Source organism: Mya arenaria, chromosome 14 (assembly GCF_026914265.1).
Source record: "Mya arenaria isolate MELC-2E11 chromosome 14, ASM2691426v1".
NCBI lineage: Eukaryota > Metazoa > Mollusca > Bivalvia > Myida > Myidae > Mya > Mya arenaria.
Genome location: NC_069135.1, coordinates 58,790,584 through 58,806,737, shown reverse-complemented (window position 1 = coordinate 58,806,737; position 16,154 = coordinate 58,790,584). Strand labels below are relative to the sequence as shown.

At 37.5% G+C, this 16,154-nt stretch overlaps 1 protein-coding gene across 1 annotated transcript; it reads left to right on the top strand.

The window, feature by feature from the left end:
• The first annotated feature begins 6,462 nt into the window (after positions 1–6,462).
• LOC128216313 (transcription intermediary factor 1-alpha-like) lies at positions 6,463–12,434 on the top strand. The gene is made up of 2 exons (XM_052922874.1): positions 6,463–7,444; positions 12,409–12,434. Exons 1-2 carry the CDS (start codon positions 6,463–6,465, stop codon positions 12,432–12,434), a joined length of 1,008 nt encoding a protein of 335 aa, XP_052778834.1.
• The last annotated feature ends 3,720 nt before the right edge of the window (positions 12,435–16,154 follow it).

Sequence of the window (16,154 nt, the reverse complement as noted above, 5' to 3'; positions counted from 1 at the left end):
ACTTCTAGAATATTAGCTCTTGTATCTTAAATAGCTTAAAGCTGCACTCTCACAGACTGATAGATTTGACTTTTATTTTATTTAATGTTTGAGAATCTGATAGCTGATTTTGGTCTTAATACCTTCAATTCATATAAGATAACTCGCAATATCACATATGATTTGTTTCGAAAAACTGATGACGTAGAAAACGTTCCTTTATTTACCAAAAATGTTTTTGTAGTTTTGTGTTGTTTCCTAGATTGGTATGTTTCATGTATATATAATGGTAATTATTCGAAATATATAGTTGAACGAATTATTTATCTATTAACGAAATTATTAGTCTTATTTTCATAATATGTATTGATGCATTATATATGCTTCATATATTTAATATTGATTATCATTATGTACATATACATAAGTATATACCAATAACTCTTCATTGCATGCTCTCCATAACATTTTGTTTTCTGTTTTGTATGTATAATACATTTTGTTTTAACTTATACTTTCTAGTTTTAAAGACATTTACTTAAAGTTTCATGTTGATGGTTGATTAACTCTATGTTAAATCCAATAACCTATTTTATTCATTTCCGAGACTTTTAACTTAAAGCAATGTTATGTAGGACTGGATCGAGCTGATTGCTATAAAATGTGTATGCATTATATAACATTATTGCATAAAATGTGTTTTTCTCGGTCCATGGTGTGTTAAAACGTAAAATTCCGGGCATTATCGGTAGCAAACGTGCATTATTCGGTAAATTCACGTGCCGTTAATGACCGTTTTTTTTGTTTTACATAAGCGGTATCAGGGCCCGCATTATAACAATGGACGCTGAGCGACCTGGTTTCTAACCGAAAGAGGGTCAACGATGCAAAGTTTTGCACAAAAAACATATATATTTCAGCATATAAAGCTGTGTAGAAATATTAATGAAATTAAATAAACCACTTTTACTTACAGATTTTCTTTCTATTAATGTTAAAGCAAAAATATATCGGTAATTAAGTAGGTATTGCGCCAGTACATAATTATCACCCTTATACCGTTGAGTATTATATGAAGAAAACACTAGTTGCTTCCCCTGTTTAGTATTTTGCCATGCCTGTTTACTAAAGTTGTTACAGTTATTAAAAAGTTAATCTTCGACTATTTGCCTCGTGTGGTTCCTTACTGGCGTTGTGTGTAAATAATTGAAGTAATCCAGTAAATTTCTAAAAAAACACTTACCAATCGACTGAACACTGAAAGAAATGGCGTCACAGCAAAAATGCAGCTGGTCTGTTATGTTGCGGCCCTTATCGAGCTTAATGTAAAACTTTTTCAATAACATTGCTTCACACTCGGGCTGTAAACCATTTTGCGGGCCTTTGCAGATTGTAACGCCCTCCGAAAGTTGTATTAACCCTATAAAAGAACATCAAAGGACTACATACATTATAAACAATACAGATAATAGACAAATAATTCTTTCATTTGCACTGCAATCATCTATTTTCAATTAAGTTATTTGTGTGTATTTGAACTCGGATGCCGTGCTCACTAAAGCCTGAGTGTGTGACCCAAAACTCAAGATTGCAAATCTTTGGAAGAAGAGCAACAATAGAAGAACTGGACAGATATTTCGCAGATACAGTGTTTAACAATCAATTACATGCTAGTGTTAAACAAAATAAAACTTAATTAAACATCATTTATAATATTAAATGGTTTGCTTTTCAGCGTGTGAGCCTCATGGCGAAATAACTTGTATCAGGCAAATACAACAGTACTACACAAATATTGTAAGTATACTTTTATTGATAAGTCTAATTAATCAGATGATTTAAATCTTTTGTGTTTAATAATTCATTAAATAATATTATTTTGATATTTGTTTTATATTAAAAGACAGCAAATTATATTTTATTTGACTTCCGCTTGTCTGTACAATGGTAAATGATTAATTTAAACATAAAAATAAACACGCAGTATGGGCCCATGGTTAAGGATGTAATAGAAATTTTGGACCCCGTTGAATATTAATCCTAGGGTTTTATTTTTAAACTGATGACGAAACATTTTTAGCGTTGGAAACTGACCGTCAGTCATTGAGCCGTCGTTGCGTGAAAAGTGGACCTTGGTTTCAAATTGATAAAGGCTAGTATTCAATATCATACTAAGTCAATATTATGGTTAAACTTCATTCGAAGATTACATTGTAGATGTTTGTTATTTATATCAAGCAATCAGACTAGCTATATCAAACTTAGATCCAAATGAAAACCTCACCGTATATTGTTGAGTCATTGTGTAACGTTGAAAAGCGACTCTTATAATCGCATATGAGTAACTCATTTTCTTAATTCTAGAGAGTTAACTTTTAGTATAACGTGTCAAGCTAAAAGTCACCAGCCATACATCTACTTATGCTAGAAAGAATATATACTTTTGATGCTGTTTAACTTTGATTTTATGTTGATAATTTTTTTTTTTTTTTTAGATATAATAATAGCGCTTTATTTTTTTAATTCATTTTCGTACTGAAGCTAAACAGAGAATGCAGTTTTAATTACTTTAGTTTTGTTTAAACTGAATAATACATGTAAGTATATACTCATGACCTCAATCATTCTTGTTACTTTCGATTTCTATTTAACAAGTCTTTAAATTATCGCAGTCTATTGTTCGACTTAAATAGCTCGTACACACATGAATAAGTGTCATACAAATTAAACATAAAAGATTTATGTAAAATAATACTCCGTGGCTCAATGATTTCAGATAAATTATGAATGGCGTATAACTAAATATAAAAAGCCAACGCAGACAAAGAGTATCAAGTACTGTCTGCAAAACCTGCCAATTTATACTTAAAGCTGCACTCTCACAGATTGAATGTTTTGACAACTTTCTTTTTTTGTCTTGGAACGAGCCAATTTATACTTAATGTCCTTTTTTATTATGATTTTGTTGAGGATATTTTCTGCATTTTTTTTGTTTTATATTATCAAATGCTTGTATTGTTAAAAAGGCATACGCCATTTTGCTATTGTAAATGTAACTTGATAGCGAATCATTCATTTTAATCCCGACCTCGCTGGTTCCATTCCATACTTCGCAACTACGAGGTCTAAAACCGAGTAAACATCAGTATTATTCGTACATTAAGTAACCAGTGTTGTCTGTGAATCTTTGATCCATTATATAAATCGTCGATGGATTTCAATGCATCTAAACCGGTCTTTGAAATTTTAGTTTCGAGTTCTGGTTCGGCATTACGTGTTTAGAAGCTAGATAGTTAGAATGCCGGAGTGAGTGGTTCTTTTCAAAGATAACCCCCTAAGGTGCGTACCCTGCTATCTTTTTGTCTTATTTTCTATCAACCGTTAATTGTTCACCCCATTCCTAATCACAATTTAAAACTGACAAGTTTTCACCAACCTATGCGACCCTTGATCGCTTCCCGACTTGGGCGCATGCGAGTTATGTTTGTGGTCACCAAGCCGGATTTTGATATATTTGGACTAGCACCAAACACCACGTTTAGAAACAAAACGTTTCGGTTCTCTGGATAAGGAGAGTATGTTGAAAGTAGCGCCCCACCCCGTTGTACCTCCTATGTGCCGCCAATATGCGTCCCTCACTAATTGTAAGCCATCTCTGATTGGCATTAAACTGTGAACAAATATTAAAACTTTCAACACCCATCCAATTCGAACCCCCTCTTAGGTCAGATAAACCTCTGATTTGCAAGCAACAGTAAGCATATGTTCGACGTTAACCCCTTTCCAATGTCCATCCTTCTAACGCCAGTTCCGCTCCTGATCTGCATGCAACAGTAAGCACACGGTCAAAATTTTGACACCCTCTCCACTAATTACCCCCTTTAACATCAGATCCACCCCTGACCTGCATGTCAGAGTAAAGACTTGTTAAAAGTTCCCACTCCCACCATAAAACCTCTCCCGCTTTCTTTGAATCAAACCCTTATTCGCATGCAACAATAAATACATGTCCGACGTTAAGCACCAACATTATTTACCCCCCCACCCCCCTCTCCTCAAACTTCAGCCCGCCCCTGGTCCGAATGCAATAGTGACATCAAAACGTGTCTATACTTTTATGACAGAAATTTATACTAATGATACTGAGGTAAAGATATCGCTTAGGGTAACTTAAGTGTTTGGTCATGCGAAGTTGCGTCAAACCTCCAATATGAGGCACTCACTATATTAAATTCACCTGTGATCAGCATGCAACCATGATGACATAATCGACGTTTAGCCCACAAGCATGCCCCTCTCTATAATTAGATCAATCCCTGATCCGCATTCGACAGGGAGGACAATTTCGAAGTTTCTCTCCTCTACCAAATATTTAACCATACAACCCCGTCATGACCTCCCATGATGTACAAAACTCTAACGTTAGATTCGACCCTGACCCTCATGCAACAGTGATCACAAGTGCGAAGTCTCCTTACCCCATCATGTACCCTACTCTTATATCAGATCGCCCCTGACTAGCATGCAATAAATACATATCATCCCCACCACACCATGTGCCTTCCTCTAACGTCAGAACCGCCTCTGATATGGATGCAACAGTGAACACATGTTCAAAGTCTACCCCTAAAATAAGTCCCCATTAGCGTAAGGACCACCACTAATCTACACGCAGTGAGTAAACGTTCAAAATCTCTCCAACCCCTCATGTGCCCCACTCTGACATCAGATCCACACCTGATCAGTATGAAACAGTCAACAAAAGGTTTCTTACTGCTTGACCACTCTCGGTTAAGTATATTTAACAAACAACGAGTTCCTTCCTTTTCATCTTCGACCTGGAAGTCGATAGTTTCTTTTTGCATTTTTTTTTTATTCATGTCCACTTTCAACTTTGAAGATAATGTTGTTTTTGTTGTATCTACAGGCTCCAAACAAGACTTAATCTGTGGAAGTTACTGGCATCAAACAAGTCACATTTAGCTTCCTTGTATTGTAATTATATCCTTATTTCTGATAAATCTAAATAATTAGAGTACAGTTCGCAATAAAAAATCAGAGTTTGATAATGCATTTGTAATCTTAAGGAATGTTAAAAGACATATTCAATTGTATATGGTTGCATTTAGTAATTCTTGTATTTTTTAGCATATCTATTAAGAAGGGGGGAGTGCCAGTGTTTTTGACGCATATATTACACCAGAATGAACCATTTGAGACCATCACAGTTTTTCATGGGCGATAACTGCAACAACACGTTTAGGCCCTAAATTGGAGGAAGCGCCACATCCCGATGTGCCTCCTGCGTGCCTCCTTCACTAGCGTTCATCCATCCCTGAGGCACATGTAACAGTGAGCACATGTTTCAACTTTCGCGACGCCCTCAACCCCTCTTACATCAGATCCGCCCTTTAAATGCATACACAAGTAAGCACATGATCGAAGTTTCAATCAGCCCATCCCCTTCACCATGTGTCACCTCGTACGTCAGAGCCCCTCCCCTGATAAGCATGCAAAAAGTGCGCCTGTGTACATAGATTCGACACCACCATTTTCCGGAACTGAAGTAAGAACTTTCTCTGATTTGCATGTCAAAGTAAGCACAATCTTTCAAACGTTCACATTTACCTCCACAACAACCTTAATATACCCTTAACGTCCCCCGCTGATCAGCATGCAAAATGTTCGAAGATTCTTTTACCCAATTATGTGCTCATCTTCAACGTTAGATCCGTCCTGCATAAAACAGTCATTTAAGGTTTCTTCAGTTACATAACTGATTAAGAATGAAATATGGTGTATTACAAGTGATTACAACAAATCGTTGTATGCTGCAAAGACTTCAATTTATGGAAGAAAAGAATAAAAGTTATCTAGAAAAAATGTAGGTAAGAATGCCATATTTACTGATAAAACATTCTCATTAAAAAAGGAAAACGTCTAACCACTTGTCACCATTTTGTAATATAGGGTCCACACAAGACTAAATCTGAGAAAAAGGAATGAAAATTGTTGGTTAAGCATATGCCATAATACTCCATATTATTGTCACTATATTCTAAACGTCCCAGGACAAAACAGATATAATTTTGTTCAATTGCAATGGTTGAAATATTAACAATCAGGAATCGAAAGTAAATTTAAAGTTATTTGAATACAGAGTAATGTGCAGAAGAGGATGCGCAATATTAGGCTAGCAAGATGGTTTGTGACAGCCCCTCCCCATTATATTCTTTTATTTATTAATGTTGTCCGCAGTTAATAAACAATTGCTGGTAAAGGAGTGACTATTTGTTTCGGATCATTAGTGTTTAGCCCGCCCCACTACCCCAAACATTGATATTGATCTATTTCATGTAAAATCCCTGCTTACAAATGAACGTCACAGTACATTGTCAGTATGTGTTATAAAGTTAAAATAATTGTCTACTTGCATTAGTAACAGTCATGTTATTTCTTTAAATGTTGAAGGCATTTAGAAAGATGGATGCTGTCCCAGGCAGGAAGGCTTCCAAGGCAACAGCCTCGGCCCCTGATCCCACATACTGCCAGCCATGCGCAGAAGACAGTAAACAAATACTTCCCGAAGCCTTCTGTCCCGACTGCAAGGAGTTTCTGTGTTCCACATGTGCCCGAGTACACAGAAACATGAAGCTGACCAAGAGCCACGTCCTCCAAGACAAGAGCAGTATGCCATCCTCATTCCGTGGCGCAGAGAGTGGGGAGGAGAATTTTAAAGAAAAATGTCAGCGCCATGCTAAAGAGTTCATAAAATACTTCTGTCCGAACCATGACGAACTCCTGTGTGGAGACTGCGTAGTTGAGAAAATGCATCGCTCCTGTAATATTGACAAGATTTCGCAAGTGGCGAAACGATACAATGAAGGCGCGGAATACAACAGTCTGAAGACAGGACTTAACCAGATGATCGGTGACATTGGCGAGCTATTTAACAAAATAACGGCGAGCACGAAATCAATTGATGAAGAAGGTCTTACCAATATCAACGAGCTTCGCAAGTTCAGAAATGTAATTAACCAATACCTTGATAAAAGGGAAAGAGAACTTCTAGCAGAAATTGAAGAGAAGAAAAGGAAATCCAAGTTGCTTCTAGATGAACAGAAGTCGAAATGCCAAGACATGAAAACTATCTGTGATAACTTTATATCCAACCTTCAAACCCAAGAGTCCAACAACATCCAGCTGTTCATTTCAGCAAGAAAGGCCTTGAAAGAGCTGACCAGTCTCCAAACAACACTGAATGACGTCTGCAACAAGAGCAGAGTTCCCCGGTACCAATTTCGCAGGGATCCATCTACTGAACAGTTGTTGGCCTCCATCACAGCGATAGGTAGATTGGAAAAGATGGATTCAGCTTCAACTAGTGAGCAGCAGAACCGGCAACAGGAACTTAATCAGCAACAACAGCAACAAGCAGCACTGGTACACTCGACACCCCTGAAAGGTATTTATACAACCACTGGCTTAACTTGAAATTACATAAGTTGTAACACGACGTGTAAACATTCTTTCCTTAGGAAATGCAAACTTACTTTGAAATGATAAATTGGTGAATAGCGCACGATTTTGAGTTATTTAATCACAAAGGCCAAAAGTCCTAGATATGAATTATAACGACAAACCTTGATCTTTCCACAAGTAAATTTGTAAAACACCACTTACAAAGCTTATGAATATGAAGAAACATTATGAATTCAACGCTAGATTACATAATCCGACCAACAAGGCCCTTTTCCATGAATCGTGATGCGAAGCCTGAGTCCGTCAGTGTGACGTATACTTTAGTTTAAACATATTTATTGAGGAAAATAACACAAGACAACATATATACATCAATGAAAAACAAAGAATTTGATCGAAAGCATAGCTTATATAGATCATTTTCGTATATATGTATACTTTACGAATCAGAAAAAGGTTGTCGCACAAAATATCATTTATTATATTTACCAAGAAGATGGATATGTCTAAAATAAATGTAGAAGAATAATGCTATTATGAAATTTAAGTATTGTAATAAATCAAACATAGAGCAAGTTTTAAGTTGAGCGGTACTACAAATGAATATTGCTATAGTAAAATGTAAATATTTTAGTAAGTCAAACATATAGATAAAATGAGTTAAGCGCTCATAATACAAAATCATTAGAAACAGTAGAAGATTATGGGAATGATGTGTCTCAAAGTAAATAGATTAGATGAATTTCAACGCACACATAAGCTGTTTAGAGAGTTAGTACTCAAAGAAACCTCTTGGTAGAATCAATGTATGAGTAAACAATAGAAAAAAGCTGCGAGTTGACGGGATCAGTAAATCGAACGTTACCCTTTAGCAATAAGTCGAGCGTGATAGCTGTACCAGGGACGAGCAAATTTATTGACTCGGACATATCCTCTCTGTAGGAGGTATAAAGGGGACAAAATAACATAAAATGGCGGACAGATTCAGAGTCACCACAGAGACAAGCTTGTGAGGAAACAATATTCTTCCGGTAAAGATCATAATTAAGTAGACTACAGCCTAGCCTAAGCCTAGTGTGATGGACTTGTAAACGCCTAGGTCCTGTGTTAAAATAATGAGGAACCTTAGGAGTATTACTAATCAGCCTTTTAAAACTTTGTATTGAGTCAGCGGACTTGAAACTTGAATCGAGAGTATTCCAAGCACGAATGGCAGACGGAACAAGAGAGTTATAGTATAGTGTGGATCTGCAATGTATAAGTGGAATATCCAAAGAGTTTCGAAGATTGTACCTAGGATCGGCTGGGCGTAAAGGAATGAGATTAACATGGTATGTAGGACTAATATTGGATTTGATTTTAAACATAAAAATAAGTTTGTGGTTGGTGCGGCGATCTGAAAGGGGCTGCCAGTTCAGGTCACTGTAAAGTTTATTAATAGAAACTAGCTTTGTTGCACCTGTGACGATTCTCGCAGCCTCGTGTTGTATTTTGTCAAGTTCCTGCTTTTCCCCTGCAGTGCAGTTGTCAAATATAATATCGCCGTATTCAAGCAATGGTCGGATAAAGGTCATATAAATTGTCTCAAGGGTGAGACGATCAAGAGTAAACTTGAGCGAACGTAGAATATTAACACGGGACCATGCTTTGTCTTTGATATAATCAATATGGGCAGACCAGGAGCATTTACTAGAAAGAAACATACCGAGGTGTTTATGGGAGGAAGTCTCTGAAATGTTATGGTTAAGCATAGTCAAAGGGGGATGTAGGGGTCGGTGGAGTTTCCTGGAAATCATCATTGAGTTGGTTTTCTGGGGATTAAAGGAGACTAACCAAGTATCGGCCAAACGGCTTATCTTCTGTAAGTCCGAGTTAAGAACAGAAGCAGTATTGTTAGGGGTATCGACTACCATAGATAGGCTAGTGTCATCAGCAAAAAGACTGATGTTAGCTTCGATGTCGCGAACAATATCATTAATATAAATGATAAAGAGCAAGGGTCCTAAAATGGAACCTTGAGGAACACCTGCTTTAATGTAACGAAGGGAAGACGAAGAATTCTGAAGTATAACACGTTGTTTGCGGTGTTGTAGGTAACAACCAAGCCAGTGAAGCAAATGATCTCGGACGCCAATAGCATGCAATTTCGAACGAAGGCCTCTATGCCAGACACGGTCGAAGGCTTTACTTATATCACAAAATACGATACGCACCTCCTTACCGTTGTCAAGTGCTTCACAGAAGCTGTTATATATAAAAGATAGTTGATTCGCAGTTGAATCACATGGTCGGAAGCCAGACTGAAAATCCGTCAATATATTGTTGTCTACAATATGGTTAAACAAGTGCTTATAGACTGCACGTTCAAAGACTTTGCCAAGTGAGTCAAGTAGAGATACAGGTCGATAATTAGCGACAAGATTAGACTCACCCTTCTTAAAGATAGGGCAAACATTAGCAATCTTCCAGGAATCAGGAAAGGATGGAATAGACATCGAATAATTGAAAATATCACTAAGTGGTTTTGCGAGGACGGCAGATAGTTCAATAAGAACACGATTATTAATCGTGTCTGGACCTACAGCTTTCCCTAGTCGCAAAGAACGAAGGAGAGGCTCTATATCCGAGGGACTAAAAAACGACTGTTGCTAGTAGGGAGGATATTTGGTAAGTCGGTGGTACAGGTTCACTGTTAGGCTCTGTGAGATGTGTTTGATTGGCGAAAAAAGTGTTGAAAGCATCAGCCTTATCTGCATTGCTATGAATAATACCAGATTCAACAACTAAAGGTGGAATCGAAAGAGAACCAGAGTTAGGGGACATGAATTGTTTAATGGTAGACCAACAGCCTTTGGAATGTTTCTTTTCGAGTAGAGATTTAGAGATAGAGTCAATATGCAAAGCCTTGGCTTCTCTAATTTTAGAAATAATAAGATTCCGTAGCTCTCTAAATTTCCTCCATGTAGATGGTATGTTTGACCTCTTCGCCTCTTTATATAAGCGTTTGCGACGACGAATGAGCCTCTTGATATCCGATGAAATCCATCTGGGTTCTTGAGGTCTGATAGTGATCATACGATTAGGTATATAGCGCTTGGCACCATCAAGAATAGTAGAAGTAAAACGAGAAACCCATGTATTAAGATCATTGGAGCGAATCGAGTCCCAATCAAAATCTTCGAGGTGTGCTCTAAATGTATTGTAATCACCACGGTCATACAGCCATACAAGACGACGATAAGAAATTAACTTTGGCTTACAAAACTTAAAGAAGACAAAAGTGGGACAGTGATAGCGAACTTGATGATCAAACAAGGGATCTCCAACTTCACAGAGAAGCAAACTTCTAGTATTTTTTAAAAATACCAGGTCAATAATAGACGAAGAATGTTCGGTAAAATGAGTGGGCTCATCAATGCATTGGGTAAGACCATATTGCTGACATAAAGACACTATTTTAGGACTGATACAATATGGAGTAGCATTCAAGTTAAAATCACCCACCAAAACAATGTTAGAAATATCAGTGTTTACAGCCGTGTCAATAGACTCCTCAATACGTGAATCCAAGACAGCAGAAGTGTTTGGGGGTCGATAAAACAATCCAACAAGCATCTTCAAGTTAGGTTTAATAGCCAACTCGATCCAAATGCATTCAGTGTCCAGAACTTCTAGATCAAATCTCCTCTTATAAAATATATTTTCCTTGACATATAAAATAACACCTCCATAATTGTTGGTTGCCCGATCTTTGCGTTCAGGAGCCTGAAAATGTGGAAGAAGAATATTGTTGGTGTCAACTGACTGTGATAACCAAGTTTCCGAAAACGCTAAAACATCGAAGTCTAGAAGTTCAGCTTTGATTATGTCAAGTTTTGGTAATATGCTTTGGACATTGTAATGAACCAAGGATAAATTATGGGACAAATCTAACGATGATCGTGATGAGTGATCTGCAGGGCCTGGATTAGGATGGATGTCACCACTCTGGTTAAGAAGTACTGCCAACCAGGTGCAAAGAGTACATACGGATAGTGTGAGTATACAATTCCTAATAAAAGTGTTATTACACTGGAACACTCGGCTTCCTGCTAGGTCATACTTCTTGGATTGCAGACCACGGTATATCTTACCACTGGTGTCTAGTGACTTTAAGTTCACAAGCACTGAGAAAGCGAAGATGGTGTTGAACAATATTACCAGGGAAAACAACAGGGTTAAGAGACGAGTAAGTCTTGATCCTATGTCAAAGGTTTGTTGAGTAGGGGAATGAACAAACTCAAGGGGCATATTTAGGTTATATGTGAAACAAGTGTACAGAAGAGACGCAGTCGCATAAGGAAGTATACAACAGTGCGGTCGCTGAATTCATATCTGTTTACAGAGTAAAGTGTAATATCTTGGAGACACAATGAGTGAACAAAAATGGAAGTAAAAAGAAAAACGGAACAAAAATATAATGTTCCACGATACATGATAATGGTGAATTGGTCAAAACAATAGTGCATAAAATATCTTACAAATAGGACTTGTATTGTTTTCTCTTAAAACTTGGCAACAAAAGTACTTTATCTACACTATATATATTATAGTTATGAAAAATATTATGTTGGTATAATCCAAATGTTTAAAAACAAGTAACAATATCTTCAATATTTTATGGATATTACCAAATATATCTTTAAGGCTATATTTAAATATCAAGATCGATAATTTATATATTTAAACATAGCTTAGAGTGAATAGCTTATTATTTAATCAGTACGATGCATGTTATACCAGTTTATAAAAAGCATATGGTGACATAATAACACTGCTATTTTTCAAAGAATAGTAACGGATTATCTGTTCAGTCGTCACTAAGATAATTTATCAGTATTACAATCAATTTATAATAATAAAAGATAAATGATATGTTGAACATAATTGTTTAATTTAATATTATAGGATCACGGATGCAGAACGGCCAGTAAGACAAGATTACAATGAATATGGTACAGGTGAACTCGCCAGTTGACGAGCAAAATAACGATCGAAGTATACTGCAGAACAAAAAGTCTGTGTCATATGACGAAAATGTGTATTATTTCTGCACCGCTGAGGCATAGGACATTGCAGGTAGAGCAGCGTACAGTTCATCAGGACAGTAAATAGCATGTATTTTGCCTGCCTTGTCCTTAATAAGCACTCTCCCGTCGGACGACCAAGCGCCTAACAGGGAACCAGTTTTGGCGTGTCTTCTAGCTTCATAAAGAAGAGAGCTTCGTTTTCTGGTGAGGTCTTCGTTGACGTAGACATACGAGTGCTCGCTAGACTTTTTGAGAGCTGATCTACGCTGGTACAGTTTTTGCCTAGAGCGATACGAGACGAACTTCACGATGATGTCGCGCGGCTTTTTATCGTTGCGCACCGGCCCAACACGATGGCTGCGGTCAATTTCTTCGATCGATAAGCCGCTCGAGACAGCATTAGATATGCCCAAAACGATGTCGTCAGTATTTTCTCTAGTCGTTTCTGCGACACCAGCAACACGCAAGCAATTTCGCCGACTATATTGTTCAGCTCTATCGGCTTCATTTTCAAGCTTAAAGACTTTGCTTTTAAGTTCTGCATTTTCGTATTCCAGAGCATTGATGCGTGATGTTAAGTCAGCATGAATACTCTTGACAAGAGGAGGCACTAACTTTGATATCAGTGTCTCAACCAGAGTGGACATGTCATCATGAAATGTTGCTGATATTTGCTTTGAGACATAAAACAGATCTTCTTTGGAAAGTGCACAAGGGGCGATGCCACTGGTATCTTCAATATGCACTGTTGTGTTTGATTCAGACAGTTTATACTTTTTGGTGTCGGCATCGTCCATGGGTGATGATAAGTCCCTTTTGGAGGCCGCCGACTTAGAAATCGGGGTAGATGTACTATTTGGGTTAGACATAACTTTCGCTGCGCAGTGTAGTTTAATGAGCGACCAGAACTATGAGCGCAGAAAATAATCCTTTGTTACCTTCTACACTATTATGTACTGATGTATTTAAGTTTTTACATGTAACAACAGCTATCACACATGTATGTCGTGGTCACAATAAAATGGCTATTAATATCCAGGTGAAAATTTTGAGAACAATGCGTTTTTTATTACTTCAAGTTACAGTACCTTTAGTTCCAGTTTTTATATATAAGTCCAGTTACATTATCCCAATCACATTTGCAAGTTTTGACACTTTAAACACCTTTAGGTCATTTTATATTTAAACATTTCACGGAGCGAAAAATTGACAACCATTTCCTGAAGGGAGGTAACACTGACGGACTCAGGCTTCGCATCACGATTCATGGAAAAGGGCCTTGTTGGTCGGATTATGTAATCTAGCGTTGAATTCATAATGTTTCTTCATATTCATAAGCTTTGTAAGTGGTGTTTTACAAATTTACTTGTGGAAAGATCAAGGTTTGTCGTTATAATTCATATCTAGGACTTTTGGCCTTTGTGATTAAATAACTCAAAATCGTGCGCTATTCACTAATTTATCATTTCAAAGTAAGTTTGCATTTCCTAAGGAAAGAATGTTTACACGTCGTGTTACAACTTATGTAATTTCAAGTTAAGCCAGTGGTTGTATAAATACCTTTCAGGGGTGTCGAGTGTACCAGTGCTGCTTCCTGCTGTTGTTGCTGCTTTAGTTCCTGTTGCCGGTTCTGCTGCTCACTAGTTGAAGCTGAATCCGTCTTTTCCACTCTACCTATGGCTGTGATGGAGGCCAACAACTGTTCAATAGATGGATCCCTGCGAAATTGGTACCGGGGAACTCTGCTCTTATTGCAGGCGTCACTCAGTGTTGTTTGGAGACTGGTCAGCTCTTTCAAGGCCTTTCTTGCTGAAATGAACAGCTGGATGTTGTTGGACTCTTGGGTTTGAAGGTTGGATATAAAGTTACCACAGACAGTGTTCATGTCTTGGCATTTCGACTTCTGTTCATTTAGAAGCGACTTGGATTTCCTTTTCTTCTCTTCAATTTCTGCTAGAAGTTCTCTTTCCCTTTTATCAAGGTATTGGTTAATTACATTTCTGAACTTGCGAAGCTCGTTGATATTGGTAAGACCTTCTTCATCAATTGATTGCGTGCTCGCCGTTATTTTGTTAAATAGCTCGCCAATGTCACTGACCATCTGGTAAAGTCCTGTCTTCAGACTTTTGTATTTCGCGCCTTCATTGTATCGTTTCGCCACTTGCGAAATCTTGTCAATATTACAGGAGCGATGCATTTTCTCAACTACGCAGTCTCCACACAGGAGTTCGTCATGGTTCGGACAGTAGTATTTCATAAATTCCTCAGCATGGCGCTGACATTTTTCTGTAAAATTCTCCTCCTCACTCTCTGCGCCACGGAATGAGGATGGCATACTCTCTTGTCTTGGAGGACGTGGCTCTTGGTCAGCTTCATGTTTCTGTGTACTCGGGCACATGTGGAACACAGAAACTCCTTGCAGTCGGGACAGAAGGCTTCGGGAAGTATTTGTTTACTGTCTTCTGCGCATGGCTGGCAGTATGTGGGATCAGGGGCCGAGGCTGTTGCCTTGGAAGCCTTCCTGCCTGGGACAGCATCCATCTTTCTAAATGCCTTCAACATTTAAAGAAATAACATGACTGTTACTAATGCAAGTAGACAATTATTTTAACTTTATAACACATACTGACAATGTACTGTGACGTTCATTTGTAAGCAGGGATTTTACATGAAATAGATCAATATCAATGTTTGGGGGAGTGGGGTGGGCTAAACACTAATGATCCGAAACAAATAGTCACTCCTTTACCAGCAATTGTTTATTAACTGCGGACAACATTAATTAATAAAAGAATATAATGGGGAGGGGCTGTCACAAACCATCTTGCTAGCCTAATATTGCGCATCCTCTTCTGCACATTACTCTGTATTCAAATAACTTTAAATTTACTTTCGATTCCTGATTGTTAATATTTCAACCATTGCAATTGAACAAAATTATATCTGTTTTGTCCTGGGACGTTTAGAATATAGTGACAATAATATGGAGTATTATGGCATATGCTTAACCAACAATTTTCATTCCTTTTTCTCAGATTTAGTCTTGTGTGGACCCTATATTACAAAATGGTGACAAGTGGTTAGACGTTTTCCTTTTTTAATGAGAATGTTTTATCAGTAAATATGGCATTCTTACCTACATTTTTTCTAGATAACTTTTATTCTTTTCTTCCATAAATTGAAGTCTTTGCAGCATACAACGATTTGTTGTAATCACTTGTAATACACCATATTTCATTCTTAATCAGTTATGTAACTGAAGAAACCTTAAATGACTGTTTTATGCAGGACGGTACTAACGTTGAAGATGAGCACATAATTGGGTAAGAGAATGTTCGAACATTTTGCATTCTGATCAGCGGGGGACGTTAAGGGTATATTAAGGTTGTTGTGGAGGTAAATGTGAACGTTTGAAAGATTGTGCTTACTTTGACATGCAAATCAGAGAAAGTTCTTACTTCAGTTCCGGAAAATGGTGGTGTCGAATCTATGTACACAGGCGCACTTTTTGCATGCTTATCAGGGGAGGGGCTCTGACGTACGAGGTGACACATGGTGAAGGGGATGGGCTGATTGAAACTTCGATCAGGTGCTTACTTGTGTATGCATTTAAAGGGCGGATCT

Excerpts from the sequence above, each read along its gene's own strand:
- LOC128216313 (XM_052922874.1), top strand. The coding sequence starts at position 6,463 with ATGGATGCTGTCCCAGGCAGGAAGGCTTCCAAGGCAACAGCCTCGGCC. Across the intron at positions 7,445-12,408 it reads ACACTCGACACCCCTGAAAG|GATCACGGATGCAGAACGGC; the intron begins GTATTTATACAA and ends TTAATATTATAG.